The sequence below is a fragment of the Athene noctua genome, chromosome 3 (assembly GCF_965140245.1).
Source record: "Athene noctua chromosome 3, bAthNoc1.hap1.1, whole genome shotgun sequence".
NCBI classification, from domain to species: Eukaryota; Metazoa; Chordata; class Aves; order Strigiformes; family Strigidae; genus Athene; species Athene noctua.
The window spans coordinates 6,122,959-6,138,779 of NC_134039.1; the positions used below are offsets into that span (position 1 = coordinate 6,122,959).

Genomic DNA, 15,821 nt, shown 5'->3' on the forward strand with positions numbered 1-15,821 from the left:
ACTATTGCAGTCAGACTGCTTTGTTTTACAAATGCTGTATTAAAAATACAGCTTCAGTTCTGCCTTTCTGTTCACAGAATCATCTAGGTTGGGAAGGACCCTGGGGATCATCTAGTCCAACTGTTCGCCTAGCACAGTTTCCACCTACAGCGTATCCTTAAGCTCTAAATCGACCCTACTCTTGAACACCTCCAGGGATGGGGACTCCACCACCTCCCTGGGCAGCCCATTCCAACGCCCAACAACCCCTTCTGGAAAGAAATGCTTCCTAATAATCCAGTCTGAACTTTCCCTGGCACAACTTGAGGCCATTCCCTCTTGTCCTCTCGCTTTCTGCTAGGCACTGATTGTTGATTGTTTTTTTCCAGAATTCTGGGTCCACCCAGTGAATTAATTTCTTGCATCTCTTTCCTCCTCTACTGTCACTCCCTCACTGCTTTGGTTCAGCCTTTTCTTCCTACTTCCTTCAGACCACTTCCTGTTTTCTGCAGCTCCTATCACAGCCTCTTCTAGTCTTATTGTCCTCCTTCCAAGATTATTTTCTTCTACTTAACCTCCAAAAAATGCTCATTATTTCTCCATCCTCCTTTTGCATCTCATAGTTTCACATCACTACCTGTATTTTCTGTCTGTTTATTTTTTCTTAGTAAGGACACGTTACAACAAGGTACAGTGGCTATGCAGGTGAAGGAGGAAAAGATCCCACCTTTACTTATGGGACAATCACTGACTCTCAGTTCTAAGTTCAGAGACAGTTTGGTGAAAGCTTACACTTTAAATTTGAAATATGCAGACTCAGTTGACAGCTCTGTAATTGAATGTTAAAGCAACGTAAAATCAAAAGTAGAGATTCTTCACAAGAGAGGGGAGGTCAAATTTCACTGTGTGCTGTTAATTTTAAATCAATGGAATGGAATGAAAGCTCTTGGATGGCGGGGGTTAGTCAGTCCTATGACTGCTTTCATTTCTGATAGGGTCTAGTTTGACTCTGTAGCCTGAAGACTCTCTGTGGGCTCTGTACAGAGGGGCCTTAGTATATCCATTGCCTTCTCTAAAGCTGAGCATGGTGATAATGGTAAAATTATAATAAACTAGACTTCTCGTCAAGGAAAACCAGCCTAACTGTGAGTTCTCTAGAAGGGCTCAGTTAACTAACTCCTGCTGGTTTCAGGTATAATTTTACCAAGGCCAATGATCTAACAAAACACTGAGGAAAAATTTAATCTATTTTCCCTGATTCGTAACGCAATATAATGTTGAAATTTCGTGTTTACAATGTTCCCAAACACACTGTGTAGGTAAAGAGCCTTGAATTTGTTGTGATACAGATCGTCGTCATTCCTATTATTCTACTTGTCATCCTTGTGTATGCAACTCATACCCAGGTAGATCATCCACAAGGAGATTTTACCAGGCCTTTTGGAATAGTGGATTTGGAATGGTGATAAGGTATACTACCTCATCAATCCTCCCATGTGACTGCTAACACAGAAAAACTGTGGGTTTATTTACTGTAAATTATTATTTAAAATAGCTTATTGTGTTTACTTATGCTTGTCTGATGGATATATTTCAAATCATCATTCTTTATATGAAAAGAGACTGTTTCTTTTGACAAAACTGACACTGAATAACAAGAAAATGATAATTAATGTGATCTCAGGCATTATTTAAAGGGGAAGAATTCTCAAAACCAGACATGAGTAATGAATATTAATTTGCAGGTAAAGCAAACAGTTAAAACAGTTTCAAAGAACTCTTCTTTCTATAAATATTGAACAGAAAGGTGTTATTGATTTTACTTTTCACTGGGTCCATTGTTAACTAACCGGTACATACAAACCGAAGTGCACTATATTTATGGAAGTATCTTTACAAGCTTGTGAGTCAGCACCAGGCGTTATGAAGAAAACCAGCAAAACTCCAGATAACAAAGTGTTTCAGATGTATTTCTTGTAATGGTCTGCTATTCTGGAAAAAATACTGACAGTAAATATGCCGTCTCCAATAAATGAAATATAGTCTGTAAATAGTTTTTTACTGCAATAAGGAAATCTTTGAGAAGTGAAAGGTGTCAGTTAGTGAAATATGCTGTATTGTAGAGCTTTGGGAGTTGAACATGGAAGAGGCTTAACATTTCAAAGTTTTAAAAATTATTGTGGGTTGTAAAGTTGAAATAAATGTTGCAAAATTAGGCTTAAAAAAAAAAAAAGTGATAAAGATTGAAAGGTCTTTAAACATACTGAGAAAAAACTCACAAAATAACTGACGCACCTCTGTAGTAAAAATGAGATACTAATTTCCAAAGACAACACTTTTTCTCCAGTATGATGATGATCTTAACAAGACAAAGGTGGAAAAAACAGCTGAAAAAAGGCAATGAGAGAATGTATAATCTGTATTTAAATTTGCACCAGCACAGGCTAGGGGATGACTGACTGGAAAACAGGTTTGCTAAAAAAGGATTTGGGTGCTCTGGCAAACAAGTTGAACATGAGCCCGCAACATGCCCTTGCAGCAAAGGCCCACAGTCTCCTAGGATGCATCGTGAAGTGTGTTGCCTGCAGATTGAGAGGGGGCATCCTTCCTCTCTACTCAGTGCTGGTGGTACCCCAGCTGGAGTGCTGTGACCAGTTCTGCACCTCCCCGTACAAGAAAAGCGTGGGCTTACTGGAGGGGGTTCAGTGAAGTGTCACTAAGCTGATTAAAATATTGGAGCATCTGGCAAACCTCTGGATGAACCTTTGAGAAACTGAGGGCTGAGACTGGAGAGAAGGTTCAGGGGGATTTATTTCATCAACAGGTCCAAATACCTGAAGGGGGGGGATTAAAGAAGATGGACCCAGCCTTGTCTCCAGTGTCCAGTGGAGGACAAGAGGTAAGGGGCACCAACTGAAATACAGAAAGTTCCATTTAAACATAAAAACGCTCTTACTGTGGGTGGTCAGTCAATGGAACAAGGTACCCAGATAGTTTCTGGAGTCTCCATCCGTGGAGATAATGAAAGCCTAACTGGGCAAAGGCCTCAGAAACGTGCTCTAACTGACCCTGCTTTAAGCAGGGTATTGGACTAAGATGATCTCCAGAGGTCCCTTCCAACTCCAGCTGTTGTGCAGTTCTGTGAAGTGTAGGAAAGAAACGATCCAAACGAGTGCAGACAAATTGGTTTGACCACAATAGGAATATTTTGAAAGAAAATGTAATTTGAGCTTTACTAGAAGTACCTGAGAAACGGGACAAAATGCAACGTGGGTTTACTAAAGGCAGATTAATAACCATGCCATCTAAACTGATGTCTTTCTTTAATGATATAATTGATTCCCCAAGGAAGTGAAATGGAGTGTACTTCAGTAAACCCACATAGTGTTAGGCCACAAGGGGAATATCACATATTTAATAGGTTATAAATCAATATATTTCACTGGAACTGACTGGAGGAATGGTTATTAGAATTTCCATTAAAAAGACAAAAAGGAAAGTCTGATTTTTAAAATTGTGAATTTGGTAATGCAACTACAGTGCCTTCCAGCCTCTGCTGTTTGGTGCTTCATGCCTCATTCTTCTCTGCTGTTCTTCATGGGATGTTTTTCCATCATTCCTTCTTTCTTTTTTTTTTTTTTTTTTTTTTTTTTTTAATGAATCAAACATAAAGCACAGTGTGCTGCCAGTAAGGAGGGCAGATGCTTACCCAGCCCAAGGAGAGAGAAGAGCATCTCTCTGTGGGTATCTGAAGAGGGGGAGTCCTGCACACTCTGTATGCCTTCCTACTCTTATTTCTGGCAAATAGCAAGGGGTTAATTGCATATTGTTATCACTGCAGGGCTAGAGGAGACGATCTCCTTGTTTTTAGATGTTTACAAGACTACCTGTGAAAGAGATGGACTTAGAACTCAGGCCATGTCCAGTTGGTGGTCTTTAATTCATTTCTCTGGTTGCTTTTTCACTGTCTGCACTTCAGGTGGTGCACCACAGGGCTTTTTCCTCTTTATTGTTGTTGTCCCTTCTGATCCTAATATTTCTTTTTTTTCCCCCTCAGTCTACTTTTCCACACAAACCTGCAGCTGAGTCTTTCAAAGTGTATGACATGGCTTCTTTTTCTTTCTGTGCTTCATCTTTCTCTATGTTTAAGTGTATACCTGTTGATTCATCCAGGTGAAATGAAATAAAGTATCAGGCTGTATAGTGGAAAAGGTGTCATGCTGAATTTGTCTGTACAAACTTCAACACGTATTTCTCCTCATCTGTATCTTTAAAGGGACTTAAAATTGCTGCAGAATTGAGAATAGCTTGCTTGAAAAAAGCTAATGTGGAGAATGTGGGAAATTTTTGCAGGTGATCTGATCATTTTGAAAATGTCTGAGGTTCTAAAGCTTTCAAATGTAGATGAGTCCTCTTCTTGACAGATTTTGTTTTCCAATGTATATGATATCACAAAAATATTTGTTCCTTAATTATTTCCACCCCAGGCTTGTTCAGTTACAGAAACAAGCACAGCATGGCCAGGTTCTGCCATTCTGTTCTTCAGGATTTAGAAGGCTCCCATATTAAAAAGCCAAGCTTTCATTTACTTTCATTTATTCCAGTGTAAAATTACTGTTGATGAAAATTAAGACACTTTTCACCTAAGCAACAAGCCAGGGAATATCACAGACTTTTAAGACTACATTTGCTGTTTAGTTTCTCCTTATGAAATGGAAAATCTAGAGCAGATTCAGAGAGACAAAAGTTGAATCAGAAAAATGAAGTCAAGCACAAATTTGATTAGTTTTTTTAACAGGTTGTAGAAGAAAGTAGACAATTGCCATTTTGGTTAACTTCCAGAATGGCTAAGATTGAATAACTAATGAAGTGTACATTTAAGCATATTTTAAAAAACAGATGTGTTGGGGTTTTTTTAATAAAATAGAAGTGTATTTTTCTAGTGGTAAGAGGTGATCTAAATGGGTTTGCATGGGAGCTGGAGAATTACCAGCCTGAGCAATTAAGGTGCAGAGTTAGAAGCAAGACTAAAGTCTAAGGACAGAAAAGGATATCATGACAGAATAAAAATAATCACAAGCTTTTGAAGAAAAGAGTAATTATGAACAACTTCCAGAGCATAATTGCTATCCATTTAGGAAACATAAGGCCAAAAGCAATGTAGACTGAACTTGTTCAAACCCCATAGTTGTGGAAGTAGTGAAGAGTGAATAAAACTTGCTATAGCATTCTCCCATCCCATCTCCTTGTGCCAGTTTTTTGTAAGGAAGAAGAAACCTCATAGGTGATGAGGCAGAGGGGAAGATTGTGCTCCAAAACAATTCATGTTACCTGATTTTGTAACTATGCCATGACGCATTGTCACAACAGCAGAACAATATATATATATATATATATGTATTTTTGTTTTTTTCCCTTTGACTGATAGTGCAAAAATCAAGCTTTGTTTAAGGGCTGGTTTGTTGTGTGACTCTGATGTTATAAAGACTGTAATTTTTTCTCACCTGTCCCCTCCTCCCCCCCTCCCCACACTTCTTTTTTCTGTTAACTTGGGGTTTTAATGTAGGCACTAAGAACACGTACTTCCTCTCCATCTTGGATTTTCTTTTCCATTGGTGAGTATATGATGTGTTCTTTCATCCCCTCCCTTTCTACATCGCAAATCTCTGCCTTACAAGCATTTATGCATGCCTGAAATCATGCATGTACATAAACACTGAACCTGGTTTAGAAAGACCTAGATGCTTAGTCTTGCTTTAGAAAGTACTGAAAGAGGGTGTTAAAATTTACTACAATTTCTCTTGGATCTGATGGAAATACTATAATTACAGACTTGTTATGAAGACTGCTTACATGCTGCTCATTGAAATATAGGTACTAAATACAAATTAAATAAAAAACCTGAGCTGCAGGGTTATGCTGACATGAAGCAGTGTGGTTGATAGAGAAGATACACGTCACTAGCTGCAAAGATGAAACACCCCCTGGACCTAAGAGGTTCTGCATATGAAATATAGATTTTGGTGCTAGTTTTGCTAAGCAAAGTTTACAGTTTCTGCCATTTCCTTTGCTTTTGTGTGGAGTCAAAATTAACTAACCGCTGAAGCTAAGAATAGCACCTATTGTCTTCAGAATAAAAGCACTAAATTATATCTAGGAATCGCATAACCTATACATTGATAAACAAGCAAATATAACCTGTAAGCAACAGAAATACATTCAACCTGCTCTCAGTAAATGTATCTGCATTTCCTCTAGCTATTTCATTTTTTCCCATTGTAGTGTCACACAATTTTCATTTTAGCTGTTTGTTATAGGTGGGATTTCTAATGTTGGATCTAGGAAAGTTTAATCTATTTTCAGTAGCTTACAGCTGTATAAAACAGCAACTCTTCAGGCCAGAATTTTCTGTCATGAATTTCTGAATAGATTTTGGAATTTCCAACCCCAGAATGTCCAAATTTTTAACTTTAGCGTACTTTTTGATGTAATCTGTTGGACAAAAAACATAGAATCTGCTTATGTGGAATGATCTCTGTCTTAAAAATGCATATGCTGAGTCTTCTCCTCCCTAATTCATTTCACCTTCACTCTTTCATCACCATTTCTGCAACATAGACTGGTTCTGTCCTGTATTTGCAATGAGTCTTTTAACAGTGTGGGACAGAACTTTTTTGGTTCCTTCTACCCTGCTAGATTTTAGTGTGGCCAGTCAGTACAAATAGGAGTCTTCTATAGTTTGTGTAGGCTTGGACTGTTAGAGCTGATATTTTAATTCTTCAGTGAATTTTGCTAGCACCGATTTTATCTGTTCATTATTACCATTTTTAACAAATTTCTAATTCACATTCTTGCTTCTTGCTAGTAGCCAAATAAACACTTCATTGAAATATTGTTTTCAAAATCTGTGTCTCACGGAAGGTTACAATTTCAGTGTACCACTGACTTTAATTTAGAGCTAGATTGTGTAATTATTAGCAAAGTGTTTTAAGGTTTCCTGATGGGCTTAGAAGTGCAAGTTAAACCCTTGCTCTGGAGTAATTCTGAACATCCTGCTGCCCCTCTCTTGAGTCAGTCATGACTGAGTTTTGGGGCAATCATTGCAAGAAAACAAAGTTAAAGGGATGGGTTGTTTAAATGCTTTTCAACTATGTGTGCAGCTGCATTGCCTGCCAACTGGACTGATGTGATGGGTCACTTCCATTTGTCTAAATGTTACATTTTATAGAAGAAACAGAGATGACACCCTCGAAGTCATCCAAAGCTGGAAGTCCTTAGGTGGCCAAGTTGTTAGTGGGACACAGCTGTTCTACCTGATAATCACATAAAGGTACGCCCAAAAGAGTACGAGGTATTAGCATAGCTCTTCACTTTGATGCTTCCTAGCTGTTCAACAGAGCCATCAGGACTGTGAGAAACTGCTGACTGTTGGCAAGGGGAGCTATCATCTTTCATATGAAACCTAATGGCGAGATCATTTTGAATGGAAGGTGGGTCAGCCAGCTGCATTCGCAAGTGTTTGGGAGGGAAATGACCATACTGAGGTTAGGAGAATGCTTTAAATCCCTGGATGGCTTTTGGTGGAAGAGGTAGAAATTTCAGGCAAGCAAACTAAAACCCAGACAGCCAGACGAAACTGAAACAATGAACCCTGGCAAGCCTACCCTGAAAATCTGGAGTCCCAAATTTACAGCAAGCAAGTTTCTCCAGGTTCCCCATTTTGTTCCTGGAGCTTTTGTACAGACGTGGTGCTGTTCTGAACGCACTTGAGCTAAATGTGAAACAGCCCTTAGGAGTGGCCCAGTGCAATAATTTAGCAGTATGCAGTGAAACTCACTGAGGATTATGCTCTATTTCAGCTGAAAAATAATTGGAGTCCATACAGCATGCCAAAGCATTTCACTGCCAGGCCAGCCAAGTGTGTTGGCTACAGTTTTATAAGGAAGAGAAACCTTGAGTCACTACCAGATGCACTGTGCTGGTTGAGCCCAGGTATTCAGAAGAGGTGGGTGCCAAGAGATGAGCTGTTGTGGAGAATGGCACATTCCCCCATCACTCTTGGAGGGTCTACATTTGGGCTGCTCTCAGGGAGGGATGCTGCTCATTGATCCACAAGCTTGAGGTATAACACTCTATTCACAGATGTGAGGAGTGCAGGCCAGAGGATAAATTGAATTCAATTTGGTTTAATTTTATACATGAGTATGTTTTCAAAAGGGCTTAACAACCAATATCTCCCACTGAGCACAGTAAAAGCTGTTGGGAGTTGAGCACTTTTGAAATTCTGGCCAGCTGTGCCTTGTCAAAAAGCATCTCTAAAGTTTTCTTTTGCAAGGACTGAAAGAATAATCTCTTTTCAGAAATTTTGACCTGAAAGGCTACAACTGGAGAAGGATACTTTGGGCTTTTTTTTTTTTTTTTTAATCTGGTCAGTGATTATGACCCTATGAGATAAAGATGTACCCACATCACTGACAGACTCCAGAGTCTCTGGGGAGAAGTGGCTGGGAGATTTCCAGGGGTGAAGTGTCATCTCTCCTGTGCCCATAGGTAAGTGTAATGTTCAAAAATCACATAGACAGCTTCAGTGTATCCCTTCCAGCCCTATTTCAAGGTTCTGCTATTTCAACTGAGACCATACAGGGTGGATAAACTGGAACTGAATGTTCCTCTCTATTGAAACAAAAGGAGAGAGAAAGGCTATTCTGTCTCTCTCCTTTAGATACTGTATAAAAAGAAGAGAAAATTATTTCCTTTGGGTTGCAAGATAGGGAGCACTGTCTGAAGATAGACTGTAGGCAATGCAGGGAGAAAGTAGCAAATATTAATACTCCACCCGAGCCTGTAGAAGTCTATGGAGTCTAATGTGAGATGCTGCCCAGCATTACTAGCCAGGCTAATTTTGTTTTGTTTTGTTTTCACCTCTTGCTTCGAGTGTTTGATGGACAGAAATTGGAAGAGCTCAAAGTGAATAACTGCTTTTATAGATACTACCCCAGGGTAAATGTCCTATCATTTTCAAATTGAGTATAGTTGTCAGTTGAAAATAGGGTTAAAGGAGAGAATGCCTCTATGACTAGGCCACCTAGATCCCACGTACACCATTCTGGTGAGACAGAGCGGTCAAATGGATTATTAAACAGGAGGCAGATAGGAAAGAATGTCAAGGTACTAGTGGGGAACACCTAGGGTTTGATACATTCTGTTGTCCTGTCAAACTTGCACCAGGGATCGTGTCCCAGATGGGTAAAGGGATTCAGAAAACATCATGCTGTCTAGATGCACGTGGTATCTACTGCAACGTCAGTGTCAAAATATCTAGGCTACGTGACATAAAGCTTCTTACTCCCTGCTTTTCTTGTGACTGTGGTTATGTGTCTTCTCTCAGATCTGATGCGAATCTGCTGCAGTAGATAACTCAGCTAAAGAGAACCCAGATTAAAAAAAAATAAAATAATTATATCAGTAGCTATGCTCTCAACTTTTGAGTGTGTTTGCAGCAAGAATACCTCACATTTAAAATGCAGCTGTCTTTTTGATGGTTCCTGAGAGTAGCATTTATATTGTCTTTTGTTTTTTAATTGGGTGGTGTAAGGAATGTTCATCCTGCCTTCTAGCTACTGTGCTCTGCTTCTTTTGTTCTGTTTTGTCTGAGCCTGGAGTCTGGTGCTGAAACACCTTCTGAAGGAGAACCAGTAATGAACATTCTAGTAATGAACAAAGTAATGAACTAGTAATGAACAAAGCTGGGCACCAACACAGTAGCAGGCAAGCAATAATTCACAGGAGAAAACAGTCCCATAAACCTGCTTGATTGCTGGGGTTTTTTGTTGTTGTTTTTGATGGTTTGTTTGGGGTTTTTTGTTTGTTGTTTGGGTTTTTTTTTTTTCCTTTTGAGATTATGAGTTGCTAGATTTTGCTTTTGGTTTATTATATTTTTATCACATGCTGACTTCTAACTTCAGAAGAAAGAAGCCGAGCAGGTGCTAGCTAACACTTCTAGGAGAAAGGGAATTTTTGGTATTTATCTAAACAAACTCTGTTTGCATTTTGGCCTTTTAGTGGATGAATAAGGAACATTTTACAAAGAAGTCAATCAGACCAACTAGAATTTACAGCAAAACCCAATGGTAACTGCAGGGCTGTTTAGCTTCACGATGGCTTGGTAAGACCTTTAACTCCTTACTGTGCTGCCTTATCTTGCACTGTCATTTGCACAGAAAGTCTCCCCAAATATGGTATTCTGTAAGCATGTTCAAAACGGCACAGTGATCCTAACATCAGAGCAGGCTATTCTTTTTTTTTCCTTTCTTGAACTCATGTAGCTTTTCTATGGAGTCCAACTGATAGTCATTAGAAATGTTACTGGATAAATCAGTAAAAAGGGAGGTATGGTACTGTTTTGTTCCAAATTATGAAGTGATTTGCATATAGAAAAGTTGGACAATTCTGGCCTGAAGATTACTCCTTAGCTTTCTTTAAATATAAATGATGCACTTTAGAATATTGTTTAGCTGGATAAGGGTAGAAAACTGTATTACGGAACAAATACGAGCTTGGCAAGATTTGTCAATGAAAGTTTCTGGAATTCTTTTTTGTTCCTGAAAATATATAAGCTCAGATTTTTGAAACAGCAGTACAATAAGACATTTTCTAGGAACTGTGGTAATCCAGTGAAAGGATTGGTATGACCCACAGCCTGATGCCAGGTGTTGCATACTTGCAAAAGGTAGACACACAGCCTGAGGGTTATGTATGCCTGCAAAAATAAAGACAGAATCGGGAAACACAGAGTGTGATGCTTTGGAAAGAGAAAGGATGCTGTCTAAATGTAGAGCAAAAGCAACGCTGCCATTTTAGGCATCCATTGCACAATGGTTTCTTTGTCAGAACATGACAGTATTATCTAAGGCAGATTCTGGGGAAAGGAAAGATTACGTGGAAAAAGAACTGTAGCAGCTACTTGCTGTCTGTAATAAGCCAGTAGCTAGTAATGGTAATTGTTGTCTAAAATTATTCAAGTTATGGAAGGCTTTTTTTTTGGTGTTGGTTTTTTTTTTTTTTTTTTAAACTTATCTTTAGTTGTTGGATTGTTTCCATTGTTGTTCACCTGGCAAAACTGCCAATTTTTCCTTACCTGGCTAGGTAGGTATCACCTCCCGACTTCTGGTTCTTTTGTGTCCCTGGCTTTTCTAAGTCACTGTCCTAACAAACAAGAATCTGATACACTGACGTGCATATCCACAACCAAAAATAACTGGTTATGTTAGTTGCAGCAAATCTTTTAAAGCAACAAGTTGATAAAGTTGGATCAAATAATTCTGAGTTGGTTTAGCTTAAATTGAAATGGTAGACTAAACCTTCCTCAGGCTATGTTTTTTAATTTTAGTAGCAATACAGAGAAACGTAGGGAACTTCTTTTCAAAACTAGCTAGTCTGAAGTGATCAGGGCATGTAGGCAAGGCTTCAGTTTTCTTGAAGTTAAGTTTGTAAAATCCTAGAGAAAGCACTCGTATAGAAGCATTCCATATTATTTAAATGAATAAGATCACTGAGGTAATGAATGTTTTTCTTTAAGGAGAATTTTAGTATTCTTATTGCTTTCAAAAAGTAGTGGAGGAAAATGGATCGTTCAGCAAAGAAAACTGTATTTTGGGAGACAGAAAGAACAAGTGTAAACAAGAGTTGCCATAAGTCCAGCTTGAGCTAAATTTTACCTAGGAAAATTTTTAAAAAGGAAAAAAAAAAAAAGCAAACACCAAAAAAACCCAAAGCAATTGTAGACGCACATATACAGGGACGAAAAAGGAATGAAGAATGAGGACACTCTTCAGTAGGGCTGGTATTAAAGACAATCTAGTTATGGTATTAAAATTAATCACAGAGTTGTAGGATGATATAGGTTAGACAGGATCTCTGGAAATCTTCCAGTCCACTCCCCTGCTCAAAGCAAGGCCAGCTTTAGAACAGTTTGCATAAGGCCTTGTTCAGTCAAGTTTTGAAAATCTCCAAGGATGGAGATTTCCAGCTGTTCTGAGGAATCTGCTGTAATGTTTAACTGACCTCATTGTGAAGAGCTTTTCTCTGATCTCTGATATCCAGTTGGAATTTCCCTTGTTGTAACTTGTGTCTGTTGCTTCTCAATTTATCACTCTGCACCCCCAACAAGATTCTGACTCTGTCTTCCCTATACCCTCCTTCTAGGCTGTTGTGTACAGCAATAGCATCATTAACCTCTGCTTCATAAGACTGAACAAATCCATTTCTTTCAGCTTTTCCTTCTATATGTCATGATCCAATGATGGGGGAATTTTCAATATGATCCCAAGAGCGTGATTAAGACACAAGCGAGGTCAAATGCTGTACACCCAAAACACTTTTTATTATTAAAAGAGTAGTAGCTATAGGACAGAATGGAAGGAAAAGACAGAAATCAAGCAAGCATCCAGAACAGAGTTGCAAGTATAGTCACCACCATGGATCCAGCAGTGTCCCGTTGGTCCTCAGTTCTTTAGTGGTGGGTGCACATGAATCTAGTTTTGATGGTGGGTGCACACAGAGCAAAGTTCTCGGTCACCTTTTAAGTTCCTCTTATCAGATGATTGGCATAGATGCCCACCCTTATTTTTTCCTCTGTTCCCACAGGTTTTTGCTAACTTCATGCTTCTTGAGCAATCATCCAGCTTCTGGGGCAGAGAGCTCACCTCTTTTCAGTTCGATGGCAAAGGTGCACAGCCATTAGCAATGCATACATGGTATCTGGCACACACAATAGAGCCACAAAGTATTATACAATGGCCAGTGATCAGTGGTCCTTGTGTTTGATGGGAAACACCTGGTTTCACTCAGTCCGCCTCTTTGAGGCTTATCTAAGGAGTCTGTCAATACAACTGTAAGGGAGTGGGAGGGTGCATCCTTTGATACACTCCTGCTTCCTTGGGTGGTAGTCCTTAGATTAATTACAAAGGCCACGGCTGGTCCTTGATGAATGTTCGAGGCATTACTGACACCACCCAGTGACTCAAAGCGCACACACAAGCAGCTCTGAGACAATCATTTGACATTTCAGTCTCTCACACTGTGTAAGAGCTATATCCCAATACCCATCTTGATGGCTTTATGCTCAACTTGTCTCGGTATATAAATTTCTTTCTTGAACTGTGTAGTCCAAAACTAGACATAAGTCTTTAGATGCAGTCTCAAAAGAGCTAAACAGAGTGGGAATATTACTTTCCTTGACCTGCTGGCTATTCTTTTGCTAATACATCCCACTATGTGGTTGGCCTTTGCAGCAAGGATGCACTGCTGAGTTGTGTTCAAACCATTGTCCAGGAGGACCACCAGATCCTTTTGGCTAAACTGTTTTCTACCATTTGGCTCGCAGGCTGTACCACTGCCTTCCATCTAAGTGCAGGATTTTGCTTTTTCATTTGCAGCAGTTAATGAGTTTCTATTGATTCATTACTCCAGTCTGCTTGTCACCGAAAACCGGGATAAAAACTTATCGACACCGATGTGACGTAGATAAGCAGACACTTCTTTATTAACAGCCGGGTGCGCAGGGGAGTCGTCTCACCAATACCGCACACCAGGCACCAGAATCATACATCTTATATAGAACTTACTCATTAAGTATTGATACATAGACATATAATTTCATGTAAATCATCAATATACTCTCCTCCTATTTCCGATTATGCGCAGTGAAAGCTAGAAATGTCTAGAAAAGGGTCTGGGGTGTAATGTGAGTAGGTGGTCCATGAGTCAGTGGTCGCGATCTTCCCCTGCCAGGATTAGCTTTTGCTAAAGTTCACGGTTTCTTGGCAGGTACTTGTAGGTTGTTACGGTCACTTCCCTCAGTTCCCATTAATCCTGGACCTTGACAACTACTTGCTTTCTTCTAGTCCTATGTATGCATCATAAATCAGTTTACAAATCATCTTGTGCTTTGTTACTTACGTCCTAACTGTTTCCACTAGCTAATTATGACCACTCCCTTCAGCCTTGGTACAGGACTGTACAGGTGATTTTAAAGTAGCAGTCGATTACTGGTGCAAAATGCAATAAATGTGAACAAATTATTTTACTACAGTATTTCTTATGCTTCTATATTTCTATTAAATTACACGCAATTATTTCTACTTATTGGTAAATCAGTAACATGCTGAGGTTTTCCTGAAGAGCAACCCTGGTTCTCAGGGTGTGAATCACGTTATGCAATTTGTTATAATCTTCAGAGTTGTGAAGAGTCCCAACATCCAGACGATTAATGAAAAACTGTATTTGCTTGAGTATCAGCCTTTAAGGAACACTGCTGCCAGTTGGACTTTGTACTACTGGTACCAACCCTTTGAGCCAGCAATTCAATCTATTTTTCACCCACCTTATCATTTGCTTACCCAGTCCCTCTCTGCCCAGTCTTATAAAGATACTGTAGGATATATACAGATTCTGTGATGGTTTTTCTTGGTTGTCAAAAAAATTAATTGTGAGCAAACACAGGATGGTTGCTAATTGAGGAAATTCTACAACTGAGGAGGAAGATAATCTCAAAAAAGTTTTACGACATGATCCCTAGTCACCAATCCCATAACACATAGTTATAATAACTCTGTCAAAACTAAGTGATACTGTACTGTTGTTAACCACCCCTCTCTTCCCACTCTCTCCACAAGAACACATATGAGAGTGCCAGGAGTGACCATTTGAGTGTTATTCCCAGATACAGAACAAATTTAAAGCTAGCAAGGATTAAATATTCAGAAGTTAAAAGAGAAAAGGAATAAGATAATTCATTAGTTTACCATAAGTAGATTATGCCTGATTTATCTTGTATCTGGCGTTGAAAACAGAACATTTAGAAACAAAGAAATTTTGAGAGGAATCACCTACCTGAATTTGAAATGATACTGTGTGAGAGACGGCAATACTCAACAGCTCTAGAGAAACAGAGAAATTGTAACGTGTGAGTATATTGAAAGTTTTGTGGAATGGAAGTTACTGGTGGAGTTCCAGATAGAGAATTCCTGGTGGAGTTCCTAGTGGAGATTACTGGTAGAATTTTACATTCATTATTAGAAAAGAACATGTGTTTCTCCAGAAAAAGTCTCAGAACAAAGGAGAGTTTTTATGGATGACTAGGGTTTAGATGACTGTGGCTTAGAAGCACACTTTTCTGTTGCTGCTTACCTCTATTTTTACAAGTATACGTAGGTAGAACAAGTACACATTACTACCATTCTCATTGTATTTTTCTCCTTATGCATGTCCAGTTGGATACAAAGCAGTGGAAAACCCAGTCCCACAAGAGAAAACAAGTTTAAGAGACGTGTAAACGGCATTGTGAAAACATTTATAGATGCTTTCACCCCGGATAGTCTCTATGAGAGAAAATAAATTTTGAGTCATGTCTAATTGGTGCTTAAATGTGCAGAGCGGTCTGGCCAAAGCCAGAAAAATAAGTGATTGTAGGTGAGAGAGATGCTTATAAAGAAGAGGGAAGTCCATATCAGTGTAGAAAAACTCAAATTTCTAACTATGCAGAGCTTCACTGTTAAGTAACTTTTTTTTTTTTTTTTTTTTTTTTGTTGTTGTCTGGAAAGGGAGCTCTATCACACACTTGCAGAATTTTGGCTAGATCACGCAGACTTGAATTAAGGTGTTAAGTAGGTGGGTTGGGCATAGGCCTAGCGATCATGTCAGAACTAGTGAGCTGCCTCTTGTGATGTTTGCCTTAGCAGAAGCGGAGAGGTTGTGCTCAGAAATGTGTCGTATATATCTGAAAGAGATGTGTGCTGATAATGTTCACTGTATAGGACTGTGGTTGCCAGAATCAAAAGATC

The 15,821-nt window shown here is 39.1% G+C and overlaps 1 protein-coding gene across 2 annotated transcripts in view; it reads left to right on the forward strand.

Annotated features, from left to right (window-relative positions):
- The window catches only part of ANO2 (anoctamin 2), a 197,933-nt gene that overhangs the window by 107,701 nt on the left and 74,411 nt on the right, over positions 1-15,821 (forward strand). Inside the window, exon 15 of one of the 2 annotated variants that reach the window (XM_074901830.1) lies at positions 2,804-2,878. The exons of the other annotated variant lie outside the window; for it this stretch is intronic. Coding sequence (XP_074757931.1) covers positions 2,804-2,878 — 75 coding nt within the window. The remainder of the gene's footprint in view (positions 1-2,803; positions 2,879-15,821) is intronic. 2 annotated transcript variants of the gene reach the window in all.